Consider the following 23380-nt stretch of genomic DNA (forward strand, 5'->3'; position numbering starts at 1 on the left):
GCATCAACTGAAATAGTTTTAACACAAGTGTTTTAACTTTGCTTTTACAACCATACAACCATTTAATACCTCCACATCAAACACATACTTTAACCCAGTGCTTCTCAGCGACTGCTGCGCCAATGTCTATAGTACTTATCCTCTTATTGTCCTTGACCAACCACATAACTAACAGCAAGTTCTACCGCCGCTCTATGTAATATGGTCATCGGACATGGCAGCGTCTTACAAGAAATGTGCACTTCTAAGGCCAGTTGTGCCTTACTATACATGGGTTAAATATCTCCGAGGTACAGTACATACTTATTATGCAGGCCAGCATTCCTGTTTTTATCATATGTAGATTTTTACTGATTGCATGCAAACCTGCAGGTGTGTCTGCACGGGGCGCGGCCGCGTCGGGGGAACATTGCTACATTTCTGTCTGTGCTCCGATACATGGAACAGGTAAATAGAGGCAGCAGGATATCCATTGGACAGATACTACAGAGTATACGGCCACTGGACAACAGACCTCAGGTAAGACAAATAGTTTTCTTTTTCTTAGACCGATAGCAAAATGGCAGCGTACAGGACCATCCCCGATTTTTAGAAATTCTGGATGCAATTTGGCAGATTTACTATTTCTCTTTTTCTACTCTTGCTAATTCTACATCAAGGCGCTTGAAAATGGAGAGATTTATTTGGCACACGGCAGTATATAAGTTTAGATTGTCGGCAAAATGTGCCAAACTTTGGCGCAATTATTTCACATGTCCGTATGGGTGTTCCATTTTTAGGACAGACACACGGAATCATTCATTGTTACATAACTTTGTGATTGAGGATAACGTCACATTTGAACGTAGCTGAAAAATGGAACCCTGGAGTTGGCTACTGGTGGGCCCTTGGCACTCCAGTCCGACACTGCTTGCAGCAATAAACTTTTTTAATATAAAACCACAGGGATCTTGAAGGTTTCATGGAAAAATTAATTGAAGAAGTGCAAGATAAAAGCAGATTACAATTGATGATTTGCAGGGTTGTTTTAACACATTTATGGGGCCAGTGTGCAATTTTCCTTAAATTTTACATCCAGGTTTCCTTAAACTTAAAGGTGACCATACACTTTACTGCAAACCTTCTTATATATAAAAAAAAATTGAGTAGCTTTGTAAAGATTTGACATACTCTGCATTATAATTGGAAGCTGCTTTGGCAATTTTGCAGACTTCAAAGGTCTCGTATTTTGTGTGTTCTAGGACATGTAGTCTTTACTGTTCTTTTACATTATGCAATAATCTGCAATGGGAAAAGCTAACCAAAACCAACATTATTTAAGCTGTTAAATGCGAGTTTTTCAACGAGCTCATCCACTGTTTTTAATAGTAACAAGAATAGTTAAAAATAAATATAGAAGTGTTACTAGTATATTTTTATCAACTAGCAAAATGCGATGCGAATGAACAAAACAGAAATCTATATCAGTTCAATATTTGGTGACCGCTCTTTGCCTTTGACACATCATCACTTCTTCTAGGAACACTTGTGCACAGTTTTTGAAGGAACTCTGCAAGGAGGTTGTTCCAAACATCTTGGAGAATTGACTTCAGATCCACAAATCTGTGAATATCGCTTGTGCAGATCCTTCTGTCTCTTCTTGTGATCCCACATAGACTCAATATTGAGATTAGGGCTCTGTGGGGTCTTTTCCAGGAACCCTTGTTTTTTATGCTGAAGATAGGACCATATCATCACTTCCAGGACTCCTTGTTATTCTTCTTTATGTTGAAGATAGTTCTTAATGACATTAGCTGTATGTTTGGGGTCGTTGCCTAAAGACAGAATAAATTTGGAGCCAATCAGATGCCTCTCAGATGGTATTGTGTGGCGCCCCTGAGGATTCAGTTGCCACAGAGGTACTGCACCTCCTCCTGAGGTGTGGTGCCCCACCATCCAGGTAGGTTGGAGGCTCCTGACCACGCTCCAACACCTGCATCCCACACAACACAGTAGTTCAGCAAAGCCACACTGCGGCTCCCTGCTTGGAGTGTAGCAAAGCACCTTTGGTGGCTCCCTGCTTGGAACACGAAACGTGCTGGGAGGCGGGTGGAGTTAGAATACATAAAAGAGCAGGAAGGTTTAGGATTTCAGGTCAGTCAGTCAGTTTGTGAGGAGAGAGGAGAGAAGATCCCTGGGAGAGGGATGGAGGAAGGAGGTGCTGCAGCAGATCTCAGTGACCTGGGTCTGCTGGCACGGGAAAGGAAAGAAGGAGAAAGACATTATTATTATTATTATTATTATTATTTATTGTTATAGCGCCATTTATTCCATGGCGCTTTACATGTGAGGAGGGGTATACATAAAAACAAGTACAATAATCTTAAACAATACAAGTCATAACTGGTACAGGAGGAGACAGGACCCTGCCCGCGAGGGCTCACAATCTTCAAGGGATGGGTGATAATACAGTAGGCGAGGGTAGAGCTGGTCGTGCAGCGGTTTGGTCGATCGGTGGTTACTGCAGGTTATAGGCTTGTCGGAAGAGGTGGGTCTTCAGGCTCTTTTTGAAGGTTTCGATGGTAGGTGAGAGTCTGATATGATGTGGTAGAGAGTTCCAGAGTAGGGGTGATGCGCGAGAGAAATCTTGTATGCGATTGTGGGAAGAGGAGATAAGAGGGGAGTAGAGAAGGAGATCTTGTGAGGATCGGAGGTTGCGTGCAGGAAAGTACCGGGAGACGAGGTCACAGATGTATGGAGGAGACAAGCTGTGGATGGCTTTGTATGTCATGGTTAGGGTTTTGTAATGGAGTCTCTGGGCAATTGGGAGCCAGTGAAGGGATTGACAGAGGGGAGAAGCTGGGGAATAGCGGGGGGACAGGTGGATTAGTCGGGCAGCAGAGTTTAGAATAGATTGGAGGGGTGCGAGAGTGTTTGAGGGGAGGCCACAGAGCATGAGGTTGCAGTAGTCAAGGCGAGAGATGATGAGGGCATGGACTAGGGTTTTTGCAGATTCTTGGGTGAGGAATGAACGGATGCGTGAAATATTTTTGAGTTGAAGTCGGCATGAAGTGGAAAGGGTTTGGATATGTGGTTTGAAGGAGAGATCAGCGTCAAGGATTACTCCGAGGCAGCGAGCTTGTGGGACTGGGGAGAGTGGGCAGTCATTTACTGTAATTGATAGGTTCGTAGGGGGGGTCGCGTGAGATGGGGGAAAGATGATGAATTCTGTTTTGTCCATGTTGAGTTTCAGATATCTAGTGGAGAAGAAGGATGAAATAGTGGACAGACATTGAGGGATTCTGGTTAGTAGGGAGGTGATATCTGATCCAGAGATGTAGATCTGTGTGTCATCAGCATAAAGATGATACTGAAAGCCATGAGATTCTATGAGCTGTCCCAGGCCAAAGGTGTAAATAGAGAACATTGAACAGAAACCTGATCTTCCATAAGAAGGAGAGACTAGTACGGAACGAAGGAGTAAAAGGGAACAGAGGGCATGGGTTAGGAGAGAACCCTGCCTAGAAGTTCTAAGCGCAAGGCCGGGGCCCGGTCCCCGAGGTTGTATGGATACTAATGGTTCTACAGCAGACACCGGTGGAGTGGTGAGCTGTAAATGCACTACTCCCATCTAAGACTTGGGGGCACAACAGCAACACGGATAGAGAGCCGGAACTCAGGAGAAGGGAGTCCCCGAAGCAGGCTACAGCTGTCTGCCGTACAAGTATGGTTCTTGGGAACATCTGTCAGGAGGAACTCCAATGTAACTCAGTACTAGGAGTACTTCACACCAAAGGCGCTATAAGAGGAGACGTTCAGAAAGGCACATGTTGGCGGAGTGTTGGAAGGGAGCATTCCATCTGACCTGGAGGTTGACTGAGTCCCTGACCCGGAGGACACAGCACGGAGGCAGGCACCTGTGTGTACTATAGACTGTGAGTAAAGCTTTGGAACTACATGCCCTCGTGTCCTCCAATTATTCCTGCGCTAGCACACCCTGTACCACTACATCGGGGTACCAGCTTCTACACCGCCTGCACCTCTCCTTTACCCCTACATCTACACTGCCCTGGGACTACAGCTCCACCTGTGGGGAGCTACACCATCTTGGCTGCAACACACCACCAGTCCCAGAGGATCTGCATGCAGCGTCGGCTTAACACCTCACTTGCCGAACACCACAGGTGGCGTCACGAACTATTCATTTAATCAACTATATTCCACCATTCAAACTTCCCCTATTACTTGGGCGCCCAGGGCCACGGACCGGGTCACCGCTGCTGTGACACATCCCGCTGACACCGGCCCGGTACCGAGTACCCCACAGCTCTGGGAGGGCGCCCCAAACTTGGCGTCACGAACAGGATGACGAGACCCGATGCCATTGGGTTCTGTGTGCCTAAGACTTAAAGTTTTTGAAAATGTGCAGAAGACCCAATTTGATAGACTGTGAAATGAATGTTAAAAATGGCCGCTGGCGCAGTGAAGAAGGGCGTGACAACCTGGGATGTCCTAAGAAAAGACCGCGCACTGTCCTGGGCCTCCCCTGCCTGAATTACTATGCGATAGTGACATGGCCCACCCCCCGAGGGGTTCATATACTGGCTTGGTATGGAGGAGCTGGAAGAAGACGCCGCCCCAAGAAGCGGAAGCCAATGGCGGGAAAAGACTTCAGACAGGAAGAAGGACGCCTGAACGCCATCTTGGAAGGAGACGGGAGGAGGCCTGCGGAGCGCGAGGAGGTTATGCTGGATCTCCCTGGCGCCATGGCTGAAGGCTCCAACCCAGTGTCCGAGATGAACCGCCAGCAGCTGGAGGATGAAATAGCCAAGCTGACGCGCCGCCTGCAACTGAGGCAGGAAGCGCTATGGACTTTGAATCTGCAGCGCGCCCAGGAGGGGCCTACACCTGCGGTACCCGCGACACCAGTACCCGCCGCTGCTGCACCAGATCTATTCCAGGCAGACATTATGGAGCCTGCAACTGCTGCCATACCACTAGCAGCATATAGTGTTCCCTCTCTGCCGCTACCACCGGAGAAGTTGTACGAGACCCTGGGAGCCGAAGCGGAGGAAGAAGAGCTCCCGCCCGGACCTGACGCGGCCGTGCAGGTCCCTTCAGAGACCCCTGCGGACCCGGAGCCGCCATTAGCTCCACCGCCGTTCCCGATATCCCACCGAACGGCACCTGCTGCCACCATGCTTGCACCGGAGCAGATACCACACCGCCAGGAGGCTCCAGGTGCGTCTGATGCCCCTGCACCTGGGAAGGCCCTGGGGTGTACTGCGGTCGCAGCGGATGGCCAGGTTGTGTTAGATCTTGTCTGGGACCGGGATACTAGTCCCCCGGGGGAGACACCGGAGCCCCTGATGGTGGTGCCGCGGTATGCGACGAGCCGGGATCGGTCTCGGGAAGAACGGGAGGAAGACGAAAATTGGGCTAACTGCCAAGCGACCATACGACAGCTGGCAGCCGAGCAGCGGGCGTGGGAGCAGCGCAAGTTGGCTGTGCTGGGCCCTGACTTGGACCGGAAAGAGCAGGTCCGTGACGGTCACTTCGGTCCCCGGGACTCCGCAGGTTGGGGATACGTTTTAAATGTGAACCACGAGAGGGGGTTCGGCTTCATCCATGACCCCAGCCGAATCTCCGATCTGTTCTTCAATCAGAGGGATGTGGAATCACACTTGAGGAAGGGGCACCCTGCCAGAAACCTACACCCAAAGTATCTCCCCTGGAAGCAGTTCCAGTAACCAGTTTCCAGAAAACCCAGGAAGAGACCACCACTAGCAATCTCCGGCAAAAATAAATAACTCTCGTTACCCAGGAGGGTATTTGCACCGTTGTGCCTTTTGTTTCCTATTTTTTTGATCATCATGGTTTAGTTTTGTTTTCCCAGTTGTTGCCCAGTTATATTGGCAGCTTTCACACTTGAACTGCAGAGATCATGAACGCTGAATGGTCCAGAACTGTTATTGTACATAGTTTGCACCTATTTAGGTGCCCTCTCTTGGTTTTACATAGACACTTTGCGAAGATAGCGTCTACCTCATTTGGAGCACGACTCCAATCAAAGGACACTGCAAGAGATCCCGGCTGGTAGCGGTGTCCAGCACTTACAAGAATTATTAGATAAGAGCTGCTGCAAAGGCAAATAAAATAATGGGATGCATTAAATGAGGCATAGATGCTCAGGAGGAGAACATAATTTTACCTCTATATAAGTCACTAGTGCGACCACACTTAGAATACTGTGTATAGTTCTGGTCTCCGGTGTATAAGAAAGACATAGCTGAACTGGAGCGGGTGCAGAGAAGAGCGACCAAGGTTATTAGGGAACTGGGGGGTCTGCAATACCAAGACAGGTTATTACACTTGGGGTTATTTAGTTTAGAGAATCGAAGGCTTAGGGGTGATCTTATTACAATGTATAAATATATGCGGGGACAATACCAAGACCTTTCTAATGATCTTTTTATTCTTAGACCTGTGACGGGGCCAAGGGGGCATCCTCTACGTCTGGAGGAAAGAAGGTTTAAGCATAATAACAGACGCGGATTCTTTACTGTAAGAGCAGTGAGACTATGGAACTCTCTGCCATATGATGTTGTAATGAGTGATTCTCTACTAAAATTTAAGAAGGGACTGGATGCCTTTCTTGAAAAGTATAATATTGCAGGGTATATACACTAGTTTCCTTAATATTGCGTTGATCCAGGGATCTAGTCTGATTGCCGTATGTGGAGTCGGGAAGGAATTTTTTTCCCCAATGTGAAGCTTACTGTTTGCCACATGGGTTTTTTTTTGCCTTCCTCTGGATCAACATGTTAGGGCAAGTTAGGATAGGATATGGGTTGAACTAGATGGACTTAAAGTCTCCCTTCAACCTTAATTATTATGTTACTAAACTTTTTAGGTAGATCATAACTTCGGTGTTAAAGGGTGAACACAAACCACACTTTTTTTTGTATAAAAATTCATGAAGGAGAGGGATTTATCAATGTCTGTATTCCAATTTTCCGGCATAAAAAAGTTGCAAAATTTGGATCAGGCATTGTTTACACAAAAAAAGTTTGATTTTTTTTTAAGCTTTCCACTTCATACTTTACAAAGTGGGTGGACGTCGGCAGGACATTTACTTCACTGATTCTATTTTCTGACCCCCACAATTTTCTGGGGGTAAATGTTATATTTTAGAGCATGTTATAGTATATGAAACACCAATGATAATTTTCCTCCATGACGTTCAAGACTCTTCTTCTTTCAAGTCACAGTATATTTCCACCATAACACTCTGCTCTTTCTATTGCAGTTTTAATAAACCTTTAATAAACCTCTTGCAAGCTCTGACAGGGCCATTGATGGGCCATGGGTGCGGTTGGAAATTGGCAGGTGGCCTCTGGTCACACCTGAGCTTCTTAACAAGAATATATCATGAAAAGCACAATCAGGGCTGAAACGCTGCACTGCGACACAAATCTACACTCAGAAAATAATTTCCTCTTCTTATCAGGAGCCTTTTGTTATATGGCTGACTAATGAGACCAGCTTCTGAATGATTTGTCGATCTCCATGGAAACTGCACCAGCACAAAGGGAACAAATAATATCACTTGTCGAGTTTTTGAAGAACAGAACAAGATCTTCATATTTTCAGCACATTAATATTTCATATAATATACCCGGAAGCCATAAAAGACGTATTGTTGCATTTAAGAACGCCATAAAAAATAATTTACCACCCATCCCATTTCCCCTGTAAGAGTATAATTCGCAAGGGCACAACGCTATATATCAATGTCTCGCCTCAAACTATTAGAAATGTTAATCAGATCCTCAGGGGCGGGACGTGCCGGAGCGCACGACACTCTGCCCTGGTTTCAGGTAGCTGAATATTACATATGCACTGTGTTTATACAGCAGGCTCAGGAGCTGAGCCTGTCCCATACAGCACAGATGTGTTATACAACTGGCACTGGAATATAACTGCTGCAAGCTGACTCTGATCACGCCAGATTAGCCTATTGAATGCCGGTTGTGGCATTTAACATGTTGGAAATGGGTGAAGATTTTCCTAGTTCCTTCCATCAGCCATCTTGCATCAAGATTGTGTGGTGCATTGCCAAAAAATGCCCCCATGTTTACCATGTTTGCACACCGATGAAGCCCAGCCACAGGCTGGGCTTCCTAGGAGATGGGTAATATTATAATAACTCTGCTGTAGTATACTGTACAAGAGACCTATCGTTGTAGCCCCCTAGTTGGACCAATGAAAAATAAAGAAAAATAAAAGGAAAAATATTTTTTAAAATGATAAATGTTCATGTCATTCCTTTATTTCTAGAATGTAAATTGAATTAAAAAAGTACATATGTGGCACTGCTGCATACGTAAATGTGCAATTTAGTAAAATATCGTAACTTTTATTCAATATGGTGAATGTCGAAATGAAGCAAAATTCAAGATGTCAGAAATGCTGTTTTTTTTATCACTTTCCCTCACAATAAAATGTAAAGAAAAAAGATCAGAAAGATGTATAGTTCCCAAAATGGTAATAATAAAAACAATATCTCTTAACCCCATAAAAAGCCCTGACACAACATTATCAACCAAAAATTTTAAAGGTTATAGCCCTTGGGAGGTGAGAACGAAAAATTGTAAGTGAAAAATTGGACTCTCTTACTCAAGGGTTCTTAGAAACCTGGTACTGGCCATGCCGATATTTCTCAAGCAGAAAAGCTACGTGACAGCCACTAACAAATCCCTCATTATGGCCATAGTGGTTGTTGGTGATGAGAACAATTTCAAGTATATTTTATATTGGCAATATGTCCATACCAAAACTCATCAGCTAAAGGGGTTCGTACTCTGATAATTAGATCATCACATAGTGGCATCCTGCTGAAACCTACAACGACCAGCTATGTGCAAGAAACCGGAAGCAACTGTTAATTTTTCCTGCAGTGCCTCCACAGTAAAAATGAGGTATTGCACAATTCCAATTAAAATCTATGAGCTTCTTATGTAATGCATGCCTTTCAGATATGGTCCTAATAATTGTTTTCCGCTCTGTTTAATAGTTGACGGTTCTGGATCCTGGATCTCTCCTATATCTAGCTAATAAAAATTCTAAGTAAATAGTCGGTGGAAAGGTTACCAGTGTCCCAGTCTCGAAGAATATTTCCTTAAAAATAAATTCTTATTCGAAAGAAAAGAAACAAACTTTATTCCAATCTAGTGTAAGAGACCAGAATCAATCTTACCTTAGTTTCTCTTTTCCTCAGTTGCTAACATTACCTATGTAGTGTGTGATCCCACAACAAACTCATATTGGCAATTTTGTAAGGATGGGCTAAGTCAGAGCTCCATTGTGGTAAGAATGGCACGAGTCAGTTGCTTCCCTAGTATGTAAATACTGACAATAGGAAATAGAGTTTTAGGTGCTCGGGGGTGTAACTTAGATACTCAGGGGAGTGGTTAGGGTGGAGTCTAATTCCAATGTTTTGCAATTATAGTAATTTTGGTGGCTCATTTCTTGCATTCATACAACTTAAAACTGCACTTTTTTACACTTGGAAAGTTAATGAAATCTAGCACTTGAATTCCAGTGTGAATAAAAACAAAAACTGCCATGATTAAGAACTGCCCACAAATTCAGGTTCGAAACATGTACGTTTTTGCTGCTATTTCCATGATGTGTATTTAGGAAAAAATATGAACAATTTTATTGAAACATATTAAAATAACCCCAATAAACGGAGTATCACGCCTCCTGAGGAAGAAGCCGTGAAACGCGCATTGAGGCGGCAGGCCAGGGGAACCTTGCTTACACACGGCCAGATGTGAGTACAGTGCATAGTTCTAATTGCAGGCATTTTGCACGATCTGCATTATAAAGCACTAGAAGCACTTTGTATATTGTTTTGATATGTAGTGAGCCTATTCAAGCACAGTAACCAGTTTGTATTGCATATCTGCTAGCACTGGAACACTTTTATGAGCTTATAGGACGCACTTGTGTTAGGACATATTTTTGCCTGATTTGCACTATTAGGCACTAGAAGCACTTTTACTTTGTTGGGATATGCAGTGAGCCTATTTAAGTGTAGTAACAAGTCTGTATTGTGTATATGCGAACACTGGAACACGATGCACTTGTGTTAGGACACTTGCAGGCCGATAGTATATGCTTTCAGCCATTTAAACTTGTATTTTGATCTGAGCCATTTCTTTTTTATTTAACCCCGTGTTACACGCCTGCTTAGTGGGATACTCTGTTTATTGGTGTTATTTTAATATGTTTCAATAAAATTGTTCATATTTTTTCCTAAATACTCGTTGACTTTTTCTGCTATAATTAGCTAGGAGAAGTGTGTGTGATTATATTGTATCCGGAGTTTATGAGGTTATATTGTTTTATCCATACTTTATGGGAATAATTGTGATAATATCTCCATGAGGTCCTGTTTTTTAATGTTTCTACGTTTTTACTTGCAATAAGTTTTTTTTTTTTGTTTTTGTTCACACTGGAAATAAAGTGCTGGATTTTCACTATCTTTCCAAGTTCTGGGTTCGAATCCCACCAACGACAACATCTTCAATGTGTATGTCCTCCCCGTGTTTGCGTGGGTTTCCTCCTGGTTCTCCGGTTTCCTCCCACACTTCAAAAACATACTGATAAGGAATCTAGATTGTGAGCCCTAATGGGGACAGTGATGATAATGTCTGTAAAATGCTGTGGAATTAATGGCGCTATATAAATGAGGAAAATAATATATTAATGAATATGATGCAAATAGAGTCATTAGGCGCGCAAAAACGATGATGAATCGGCATTACATTGCCAGATTTATAGAAATAAGTCTATCCCTTGAAGAACTGTGTTCTATTTCAATACACAGGACATAAAATGTTGTGCCGTAGACCTTCATACCTAACATATGTCAAATTTCTTTGCAGGGCGGACTGCTCTATGTACAAGCATAATACTCTTCAGTCATGGAGAAAGTGATCCTAGTCCTTTTTCTCTATGGTTTTGTGGGTTGTATGGCCCATGCCCACTCTAATCATTTGGGAGATATCAGGAGGCCTCTTCCCATGGGACAGAGAGTGGATGGATTTCTACCCTTGGACCAGCCAGTCAGGTAAGCATTGTAAGCAGCCACTCGTATAGTCTCCTCTAGGGTTGTAAGATGAGTCAGTAAATGCCAGACACAAGGTGAATGGTATCATCATACTTATTCCAGATAGATGATGCCAAATGAATGAAACTGAAAGGGTCTGTTTTATCACTTATCCATATGATAGGTGGAGGTCCGACCGCTGAGACCCTGATGGAGCAACAGAAGGAGGAATGGAGTAGCAGTGCGCTCCATTCATTCCCTATGAAGCTGCTGAGCGCTGCGCTCAACTTTATTCAGCAGCCCCATAGAGAATAAATGGAGTGGTGAAAATGCTCAAAATATTGCACATGCATGCAATTTGCCTTTAGTCCTACTATAGCTGGCATTGCATCCTGGCTGTCAATCATGTCGTGGCTAGGTTATTACTGCGCAGCTGAGGCACAGAAGCCCAGTGAACTGTCTCCTACCTAACAGAATTCATGGCTCCTCTCGATTTGCTGGCCTGGCGCAACATCGTGTTTGTCAACTATGATGTTACGCCAGGGCAGCTAATCAAAAGAGGAGCCATGAATGCCATCAAGAAGTAAGCATTCTGCAGGGCTCCCGTCCATCGACCAATATGCAGTAGGAAGTGTCAGACTGGGGTGCCAAGGGCCCACCAGTAACCAACTCCAGGTCTCCACTTTTCAGCTACATGCAAATGTGATATTATCCTCAAGTAAAAATGTATATAACAATGATCTGGGTAGATTGTTAAATAAATAAGATGTTGCCTTTGTCTGTCCAAAGATATTCAAGTATATTGTGCCAAGTACTGCTAATATAAAAGGGTGGTGGCCCAGTCCTGCACAGCGGCCCACCAGAGGATTCTCCTGTTCTCCTGTGGACCAGTCCAAGCCTGAGTAGGATGAATTTATTTTAGGTCCTGCCTCCTTGGCTAAACCTCATCCCTTAAATGGTCTCTTTCCAAAAAGGAACAGATCATAAAGAGTCTGATGCTTGTGTTCTCTTTCTACAAGACTGATTTAGGAACATGCAGAAAATCCTGCACACTGGCAAACAGTGAGCCCAAGATTAACGTTGATCCTTCATCTCTAATCTTGGTGTTTCTTTAACATCAATTATGCCATAAAAGTGAAGGGAAATCTTTTATCAACATGATTTAATTTACTATATGTAGAATGATTCTATCATTGTTGAGCTGCAACTATAAGGTGTCTTGGGTTTCCTGCCAGGTCCTACTGGGCCTATAAGTACTATAAATGATCTCTGGGGGTCCTGTTACAAATTATATATGGGGGCCAAGGCGCTTAATGTTATATCTCTGTATTACTGTAACATGAAGTTTTTATTGTGGTCACATAAAGGATTTGCATGGTGTTACCTCCACTGAACTTCTCAGCACTGTGGTGGGTTTGTCGTCACGAGGAACACAGTAATAGTCTACTCGTCATAGCTCAGTCCTGTCCTTGTATTACCTTACTCTGAAAAGGGCGGATGTCATGAGTAATAGGTCTGTTTTGTCTCTTTCCATATAGTGCAGAAGGTTGTAAACAGTTCACTTTATTACCCGCAGTTCCTTGCCGTGCATTGTAGAATCCATTAATCATGATATTTTGTGACTAACAGGCTTCAGGAACTCATGGGCACTACTATGGGCACAATGCTTTGACAAACAACGCCACTCTTGTCCGTAGATAGTGCCTGGTATTACAGTGTATCATCCTTTGCATGAGTGACATTTAGTTTAGGAAGCAAGCAACCATAGTTTTTATCCTCATGCTACTCCATTAATGGCACTTGTTATAGGCCTTCCCCCCACTCACCATGTATTTCAATAAAGAGTGACAGCACTTGGGCTAAAAGCCAATGGATTTTTTGTGACTAGCATGCTGTGGAATATGTTTGGTGGAAAAACCCTCTGGAAGGGACCTTTAGCACTAGAATAGACTACAAGAAGAAGAAAAAGAGACTCGAAAGGAAAATCACAAAATGTAGTATTTTTATTCAGTAATGCAAAAAACACCAGATACAGACAAATTAAAACCAATTTTCCACAATGAGAATAACAGTCTAAGTTCAAACAATGAGACATCAGTACATATCCAAGGAAGACCACCTGGAACTGTGAGGCAGACATATGACCAAGAAATGCACAAAAAACAAGAAAATATATAGACTAAATCAACAATTGAAAAAACAGCACAGTATCAAATATGATATTAGCAGTACCGGTAATAAGTAAAATGGATACATACTAGTCCAGGGGAGAGGAAAAGGGACTTAAATTGTAAGATTTTTTTTTTTTTGAGGGACAAAGAAATTCCTACGTGTATCGCCGAAATTCGGCTTCCTCAGGATGTCGTCAGATTAGCCTATTATAGATTAAATGGGGAATTACATTTATTGTGGGCCATGAAATCCACTAAGGCCCACTTGCACATTGTATAAAAGTCATCTGAACTAGCTGATTTCGGAAGGATCGACAGATGATATTGGGGGAGAGGAGGATTTGGTTTATTGAATTTCAACAGCTGATCCTTTTGTTCTTCTTCTTTTTGTTCTCTTTCATTCTTGTCCAGAGTGAGGTCAGATGGAGGGAGAACAAATGGATCCAGAGAAGTCTTGGCATTGGCTCTCTCATAACAAACAGGAGCACCTGGCTGAGATGTGTTAAAGGGGTGGTCCGGGACTTTAACATCGATGGCCTATCCTTAGGATAAGTAATCAATGTCTGATTGGTGCGACACACGGCACCCCCGCCAATTAGCTATTCCCGGTGTTGGCTACGGCAGGAACTGCTCAGCTACAGAGCTACACAGCAAAGCTCTGTTGCCCGTATGATGGCTGCGGTCCGGTACTGCACACCCGCCCCCCTATTCCAGCAAAAAGTGGGCAGATGTGTAGTACCCGGTCTAGGGCAACAATTCTATCAACAGAGCTGTCCAGCTTCATAACTGAGTAGTTTCAGCTGATCGGGTGCTGGGTGTCTCACCTCCACCGATCAGACATTGATGACCTATGCTAATGATACGCTATTAATGTTAAAGCCCCGGACAACCCATTTAACTGGGAAAGATAGCTTTCACCAAAAGAACCATTTGGTCGACACCTGGTGTATACGGCCTCACTTGAAGAATAATTAGGTGGCAGAGTGAGTGATTCCACTCTTTTCTCCACTCATGGACGCACCAAGAGACCCTCTTACTTTTAACCACACACTTTACAGTGAAAACTACTATGAATTGAGAATGCTCACCACGGTGGCCATCGATAATGCTGATAACGGCACATCCTTTTACATTGTCAGTCCAGCGTGCCCTGTCACAGTTGCAGCCACCACACAATTTTCCTTTTGGGCCTTGTTTGTGGATGCCCTGAGGCTGGCATTGTCTAGTGGAGCAGTATATGTATGGCTTTTTTAAAGGGGCATAGTTCTCTTGTCTCGTTACTGTGGCTCGCGGTGCAAGACTGACCATACACACTATAGGAAAGTTGGCCTAACCAAGTACAGGCTGACTATCTCATTTCTGAGGGTCTCCCTCTTTTTATTTTCCTCGTGCAGGCAAAAAAAGAGGTGTGCATTGTTGATCCCAACATGCATGCTCCAAAGTAAGCTATATCACAACTAGGTGAATCTGGAAGAATCCAATTCATGCCTCCAATTGCAAACAAACAAACTGGCGCATCAAAGATGTATATGGCCAGTGTGGGGTATGTGGTGCAAAGGGTAATCCCATCTTATTAAATGATCACATATCCCTAAGATGTCATCACTTACTAATCAATAGGTGTTCCACCTCTGAGCCCACACTGATCCTGAGAATGAAGGGGACTGAAGAACTGTGTCTTCTTCCCAATTTACCCCCTGAAGAGGTGCGTGCTACTGATTACCTGACTATGCAGAGACCTACAACAGGCTCCATTCACGTCAATGGAACAGTGTTGCAGTCGTTGCCAGAAATGCCCCTGTGTAGAGGAAAAACACTGTGGCCCCTTCATTCTCGGGATCAGAAGAGAGTCCAGAAGTGAGACCCCCACAAATCATAACCTGGCAATTACCAGTTATCTCTCATCTGGTGAAGTGATCCTCAGAGTCAGTGATCTGAATGAGCAATTATTCTACAGCACTGACAGATGATGTTGGTGCAGCATTAAGATTCAGATGGAACATTGAGTGCTGGGGAGGCAGAATGGAAAGAGAAGTCAACGGGAACCACAGTACCTGATGAAGTAGAGTTGAGAAAATGGCAACAGCCATGACAGAGTTGTACATATTACAAAGTAAATTGAAATGTGGAGCTGGGAGCAGAACAGCAGAGTTGACTCACCAATGTAGCAGAGCTGAGTTTGGCAAAGAGTCTAATATAGAAAACCTGGTGAGCGGTAGAGTAGAGCTAAGTTTGTCACAGAGTCCAGTTTAGCAGAAATGGTGAGCGGTAAAGCATTATTGGGTTCGTCACAAGGTCTAGAGCTGAGGCAGTTCATGGTAGCAACATGGACACCTATTTCCCTAATTTTCAGCAGGTATCACGTCGCCTGATTCAGCCTATAAGGCCTGGGTGCATGATTTCAGAGATGTGCGCCAAATTGCAATGAAAATCTGATGTGTCAATGAACAGAAAGAGACATCACCAGGCGATCACAGTTCGAGGTAACTTTGTTAAACTAGAAAGGGGGAGTTGGCAAGAGGGTAACAAAAGGTGAGGGTCACTGTGGCACACTGACTTCCAAAGAAATCTTGATGTAACGTTGACATAATCCACCATTTCTACTATCAAAACAAAGCTTTTGATACAAAGTTCATGGTTTATTGCAAAACGTTTGAGATGTTCTTGCACAAGTTTGTTCATATGTATTTGCATATATTTGTGCACAAATGTGTTTATTAGATAACTTGGTGAGACATTGTCTGGAAGCTTTGCCAAGTCATATGTCGCACCTTTGCATCTGCCATTCCTGTGCCCCTTGGTACACACAGAGGTGATGTTTTCGTGTGATAATGCGTCACTTTCAGGGCTGCCTTAGGACAAAGTTTACTCACTTGTTCCCAGTAACAAAATGCAAACACATAGGAGAAAAATCGCCAAGTCCACGTTAACCGCTTGGTTTCCTTTCACCGCACCAAGTTTATATTTCCCTTACGGAGAAATGCATGCAGATTCTTTCTTGTGTACAGGGGGTATGAAAAGTATTCAGACCCCTTTACATTTTTCACTCTTTGTTTTATTGCAGCCATTTGATAAATTCAAAAAAGTTCATTTTTTTCTAATTAATGTACACTCTGCACCCCATCTTGACTGAAAAAAAACAGAAATATCACATGGTCATAAGTATTCGGATACTTTGCTCAGTATTGAGTAGAAGCACCTTTTGAGCTAGTACAGCCATGAGTCTTCTTGGGAATCATGCAACAAGTTTTCACACCTGGATTTGGGGATCTTCTGCCATTCTTCCTTGCAGATGCTCTCCAGTTCCGTCAGGTTGGATGGTGAACGTTGGTGGACAGCCATTTTCAGGTCTCTCCAGAGATGCTCAATTGGGTTTAGGTCATGGCTCTGGCTAGGCTCAATCACTGGTCTGTGATGAGGATTGGGGAGCTGCGGCTGCAGAGGCAGGGTACGTATAAAGTGACCGAGGGCGGTAGCCATGTCTATGTATTTTGTCTCACAAAATTAGAAATGGGATAAGAGGAAGAGCATGGTGCAGCTTTTATCATCTCATTTGCTGCCTATGCAGAGTACAGGAGTCAAGATGAGTTAGTTGCGCTCTGCATAAGCAGCGACCTACTCAAACCTTTGTTATCTCATTCGCTGCCCATGCAGAATGCAATAGCCAATGACAAACACATCTCGACCGCTGTGTTCTGCAAAGGAACTGGTGGCACCGAACTAAACATCAAAGCAGCCACTGGCTGCTCAACCAGCGTTGACTGCGCCCCTATGACACCACTTGAAGTTAGGTGCAAGATTTAACACCCTAATAGAATTTGGCAACTGCCCCGTAGCTCCTGCCCCCTTGCTTTGCCACTCACTGGTGAGCTGGTTTTGATGAATCGGACCTCTTTTTTTTTTCCTTTTTAGGTTCTTTATTTTCTATTACATTTATATTTTTCATATAGAATTCCTTAATTGGTAAGAAATAATTCTTTCCTATTTCTGAGTTTATATAACAGGGTTCGATGTCCTCCTCTTCCCTTTCTTTTGCAGGTATTACTTCACGGTGAACAAAAGTCAAAGTGCGGTAACGATAAGAGTGACGCCCTGTGAATCGCCCATCCTGTGGACACTGTCCGTCCTCTCCACTCAGGGTACGATGTGACATCCAATAATGATATGCTACATACATGACATGCAGATTTAATGCATATTGACATGAACCAGAGCATGAACGTGCATCTGCCCCGAGTTTTCCATCCTTATACTATAGTGGATGAGGAAATCATATCCTAAGCACAATTCTGCATGTCACTGAACGGATGAATTAATTAAGGGTGTTATTTAAGGTTACAAAAAAGTTCTACCTATTCTTTGAAAAACAGCACCACTCCTGTCCACTGGATGTGTCTGGTAGTTCAACTCATTCACTTGAGAGGCTGAGCTGACTGTGGATGAGAGTGCTGTTGTTTCTGGAAAAAAATGATATCAACTTATTCATTACACTACACCAGGGAGGTAAGCATTAGCCACTCCAAAATCACAAGTTGTCCCTTATCCATATATTATAGGATAAATTGCTGATCACTGGGAGTCCGATCACTGGGATTCTCATTGATACTAAGAACGAGGCTTTGCCAGAGAAAGCAGGGTACATCGCTCTGTTATTTCCCGCAGTCCCTTGGAAAATTGGAGTTGAGGCCAAGCATGTGTACCTCCACTCCCTTTAAGATGGGGCACTGCAGAACTCCATTCTTGGTGTTCAGGAGTCTATTCTTGGGATTGCTTAGTATTCCAGCAATCAGAACCCAGAGATCATCACGTTATTATGTTAAGAATAGTGGATAATCTCTCAAAGAACAAAAAGATTGTCCATATTCTACAGGTAGGATCCTTCTCTTCCTTTACATCATCTGTCGGGGTGAGTGAGGAGGGTCCTCTACACATTAGACTGTTGGCTGATCCCACTGATTTTGGCAGGTTTAGCTGACTTTAGTCTAATGTGTATGTAGACCTTAACTCTGTCATCCCCAGCACCTCTTCTCTTAGAAGGTCCAATGTGGTGTCATGAGATGTGAATGATGACGTTACTTCGGGACCACTAATCTGATTTCGCACCAGAGATGCCAACAGGTAGCAAGGGGATTGCAAAGCTCTAGTATGGTGGCCACAAACTTCTGAAATGTCTGCCCTAAAATCTTTTTGCTCAACTCTAGCTATATAAATAATTCCATACATCTATTCTTTTTCTTCTAGAATATTCTGAACATCGCATCCCTTATAAAAAGTATCATCACATGGGCCCTCAAAGAATATTTTCCTTCAAAGGAAATGGGGAAGAATCATTCTCATCCATAGCGAGGTCTGAAGGCTTTTACTTTCTTGACTTCATGTCACTTGAGTCGGACACCAGTTTTCAGGTCTTTGTCTGGACCCAAGGAGATGAATCAGTCCCATGGCCTACACTCCCTGAGGATCCTCGGGTAGATGTTGTTTTGGTGGAAGAAAACAAAGTTGATTTGTCTTGGGAATCAAGCTTGGGATCCACTGGGGCTGAGTTTGAGTACTGCCTGTTTATTAATCAGAGACATAACTACAAGACATTGTGTGCCACTGAGCTAAATGCAAAGAGAGAACCTGACTATCATCAAGAATATTTAGATACCAAAGCTAAGAAATCACTGAAAATAATTACAGACAAGTCCAAAAGTAAAGTACATTCCTACCCAATATCCTATAAGAAGGTCCAAGGGATGATGGGGGATGACAACTTTTTGTCTTCTAAAACCTCGACTGGAGGTCAAAGAATATGTGTGGGGACTTCTCTAAATGCTACTATTTACGGTCTAAAGCCTAAAAGTCTTTACTACTTTGATGTATTTGCCGTGAACCCTAAGGATGGTACTAGTGTGGCTTACACTGGTTCTTTTGCGGAGACCAAACCCAAACAAAAATCCCAGCTACCAAAACTTCCCGATGAAGAAATGGTGAACATTTTTTTGAAACGTAAAGGAGTTAAAATAATGAGCATCGATCCATCTCCACGTGGACTAAAATGGCTTTTTGTCCATTCTTGCCTACACAAAGCTCATATACAAATCATGGTCAATGGTCGAATTGAAGTTTCTAGGAGTCTTCAAGGAGCTCACAATTTCAAACTTCTGGGAAATGCAAAGGATAGCATTATCATCAGCTTAAAATCAAGTAGAGGAGGTCCAGGCTTGGTGAAGCTCTTCACTACAACCACACACGGTCATTTGCCATTTTCCAACTTACCTCCTGACATCAACATGTCCATATCTAAGAGATCATGTTCTTCAGCTTCGGTGACCTGGACTGGAAGTGGTCCTGGAGTCAAGTACTGCATCTACGTCAGGCACCTAGAACATCATTTGGATTTAAAGCTGATACACAAGCACCAGAACAGCTGCCTAAACACCAATACCAGGTCAAGGGCAGAGAAGGTGGTTTGCCGACATGCTGGAAGTCAAACAACTTCAGAAGAGCATATAACTGATCTGAAACCTGGAAAAGCCTATCTCGTAGATCTGTACTTTATTGGTCTCCATAATAACACAATAAAGTTCCCAAGTCAGGTTGTAAAGACTCAGGAATGGTGTACTTGAGTTAACTAGGAGGACTTCTGACCTCAAGAACATTGCTGGCTACATTCTCATGCCTTAACTTTTTACAAGATGTTACGAGCAATCACTTTATACTTTATTCTGATGTAAGATTGGAGGTCATCAACAATATATATATATATATATATATATATATATATATATATATATATATATATATATATATATATTTTTTTTTTTCTGTGATATATAGGGTGGCTTGACAGCAGGATTCACCACTAAAAGAAAATTAGGACCTTCCTAACGCCATTTTAATGATCCTTATGTTTTGCCTAAAAAGTACATGTTTGAAAACTATGCTAAATCCTCCCTGCTCTTCCTGCCTCTGGATAGTGGAATAATCCGGGACCACTCTCAATCATTGTTGCTCTTTGGTGTAATCTGATTGACAGTGGTTCCAGACTAGTCTGCTACCTGTAGGCAGGGATATCAGGAAGGATTTTAAGAGAATCTGTCAGCAACTTTTTGATGTGTAATCCGAGAGCAGCACAATGTCGGGACAGAGACCCTGATTCTTATGTATCTCTTACTGGGCTGTGTGTTGCTGTGTCAAAAAAACCCAGTGTTTTATCAACAGATTATTATTATTACAGGACTAGGTGTCTCATGCCTCCTAGTCAACTGCTCTGTGTAACTCCGCCCTCACCACTGATTGGCAGCTTTCTGTGACTATAATGTGTACACAGAACGCTGCCAATCAGTGGTGTGGGCGGGGTTATACACAGTTCAGCATTTTGAGCTCTGCTAAATCTGCAGCAGAGAAAACAGTGATTTCATCAAATGACAGCAAGCAGCCCAGTAAGTGACACATCACTAGAATCAGAGTCTATGTCCTTACATCATGCTGATTTCAGATCAAATACTAAACACCTGCTAACAGATTGCCTTTAAACACACATATGTAACATTTATGCTTAACACAGGCATCATTAAGACCCGTATTAGGAGGCTGATAAAGTGTTTCTAATACCTCCTGGGGAAAATCATGCTGTAAAGTTCCCTTTAAAAGGAATCTGTCTGCACATTTTTATCACCTCATCTGAAAGCAGTGTAATGTAGGCAAAAAGAAGCTGAATCCAATGATGTATCACTTAGTTTACTGGATGCAGCAGTTCTGACACAAGCAGAGCTGAGAAAGCTGCCTCCGCCCACACCAGGCTCTCCATGTACAAAGTTCATAGACAGTGAGCTGCTTATCACAGGAGGGGGCATTGCCGGCTAGTCCGGCAATGTTTATCTCTTAGTGATAAATCCTTCAGTTAGTAAACAACAGCACGCACTATGACAATTGACACATCCCTGAATTCTGTGTTTCAGCCTCTATCTCCTGCTGTCTTCAGCTTACATAGAAAAAACCTGTTGACAGATTCCCTTTAGCATCAACTTTTTGATGACGAGAGTACTCAGTTAGGATCTTTTATCTGTTAGCGGAGGGCACAAAATGCCTTTTTCTCATTGAAGGTCATGTACAGCAAATTGATTTTAATGTGCATCATGCAATTCCTCATTTTACCTGCAGAGGCACTGCAGAAGAATGCAATACTTGCTGGCAGAGGCACTGCCGAAGAATGCAATACTTGCTGGCAGAGGCACTGCCGAAGAATGTAATACTTCATGCCAGGTTCTTTGTGGATTGCATGTGATCAATGGTGATCATAACTTGTGATCAGCTTTTATTTGGTGAATCCTTTTATCAAAAAGCAGACCATCCTTTTATTCAACTATTTCACTTTCCCAGGTGGCAGGCTGCTGTAAATAATGTATTATATTTGTATGTTATTATATTAATAAGATACTGGATAGGATACAAATGTACAGTGTTGTTTGTATTCTTTTATTATATACTTTTATATACTTATTTGTGCAGCTTTCATTTGCTTTGTACAAATAGAAAATGTTTTTCTTTCCCTTATTAGAGAACATCCAAAGAGATACCATGTATGGACCAAAAAAAAGCATGAATTCTACTTTTATGCTACCTTTGTCTAGAGACTATAATGGGCCAAGAGTGATTCTTGTACAACAAGGAGATTTAGGAGAAAGTCATCAAAACTGCTATTTGATATGCCAGTCTTTTGGATTAAGATGCCTTAAAATTTTTTTTTTAAAAAACAGCCTTACCAACACCAGGGCAGATTACCGTAACATTTTCGGTCCAGGTGCCGCACTAACAAAGTTCAGTAGCAGGCAGGTTGATGATATTTTAAAAAATAAAATGTTTTAATGGAAACTAAATATAATATGGATTTTAAAATATGCACAATGTCTTATTGTGGATTTGCACAATGGATGTCACCACTTTTATTGAAATAGGAGTGAAATCTGTAATGAATTTGCAATAAATCTGCACATTGCGAGGATGGCCACTACCGACTGTGCGAAGAAGTGTGGCTGCATGTGACTCGCCCCCAGAGGTCGTGGGGTGCTCGGTGCCGGGCCCGTTGATTACAATGGGAGATGTCACAGTGGCAGTGACCTGGTCCGTGGCCTCAGGCGGTCAATCTAAAAGGGGTAGAGTGATGGGGATAAAGTCATTGAGATGATTCGTGACGCCACCTGTGGTTTCTGGTCAGTTTCACCAGCGCTGCAGGGTTGCTTCTCTGGGACAGATGGTGTGGTGCAGCAATGATGTTGAAGCTCCCCACAGGTGGAGCTGTAGTCCCAGGGCAGTGTAGATGAGGTTGGCAAGTGGGGAGATGGTGTAAAGAAGTAGATGTAGCAGAGCCGGGTGTAAGGTGCAAGAATAAGTGGAGGACACAAGGGCATGTAGTTCCAAGGCTTTACTCACAGTCTGGTGCACACAGATGCCCGCTTCGGTGCCGTGTCCTCCAGGTCAGGGGCTCAGCCCACTCCCAGGCAAAGTAAAGTACACCTTTCCAGCACTCCTCCAACATGTGCCTTCTCTGAACGTCTCCACACTAGCGCCTAATCTGAAGTACTTGTAGTTGCGTATTAAACTCAAGTTCCTCCTTCTTGATGTTGCTTAGAACTCTACTTGTAGCCTGCTTCGGGGACTTCTTGCTATCATGTCCCGGCTCACCCACGTTGCTGTTGTGCCCCCAAGTCTTAGATAGGAATAAAGGGGTGACGACTTCTATTCCTCCGGTTTCTGCTGCAGGAACATGAGTATCCATACAACCTCGGGGACCGGACCCCGGCCATGCGCTTCAGACTTGAGGAAGGGCTCTGCTCTGACCCTAGTCCTTAGTTCTCTTCTTCTCCTCACGTTCCGTACTAAACTATCTTCCTTCTGAAGAATCAGGCTTTCTATGGCTCTTTCCTGTGCCAGCAGCTCCAGGTCACAGGAGTCTGCTGCAGCACCTCCTTCACTCCATCCCTCTCAGGAGATCTTCTCTCACAGACTGCCCTTTTCCTAATATTCTCCCGCTCTCTTGTGCAGTCTAAGCTCCACCCACCTCCCAGCACTCTTCGCGTTCCAAGCAGGGAGCCACCAAGGTTGCTTTGCTACACTACTGGTGTGT

General features: G+C 43.4%; 1 protein-coding gene across 2 annotated transcripts; it reads left to right on the forward strand.

Annotated features, from left to right (window-relative positions):
- The first annotated feature begins 376 nt into the window (after positions 1–376).
- On the forward strand, positions 377–21713 carry LOC141083614 (protein NDNF-like). Of its 2 annotated transcripts, XM_073567958.1 has the most exons (4): positions 377–519; positions 10935–11119; positions 17308–17408; positions 18511–21713. In XM_073567958.1, exons 2-4 carry the CDS (start codon positions 10974–10976, stop codon positions 19878–19880), a joined length of 1617 nt encoding a protein of 538 aa, XP_073424059.1. In that variant the 5' UTR covers positions 377–519; positions 10935–10973; the 3' UTR covers positions 19881–21713. The 2 variants fall into 2 exon arrangements, with proteins under 2 accessions (XP_073424059.1, XP_073424060.1); XM_073567959.1 differs by lacking the exons at positions 377–519; positions 10935–11119 and adding an exon at positions 16585–16717.
- Positions 21714–23380: the final 1667 nt, after the last annotated feature.

Source organism: Dendrobates tinctorius, unplaced genomic scaffold (genome assembly GCF_039654945.1).
Source record: "Dendrobates tinctorius isolate UK_male_01 unplaced genomic scaffold, ASM3965494v1 ptg000020l, whole genome shotgun sequence".
NCBI lineage: Eukaryota > Metazoa > Chordata > Amphibia > Anura > Dendrobatidae > Dendrobates > Dendrobates tinctorius.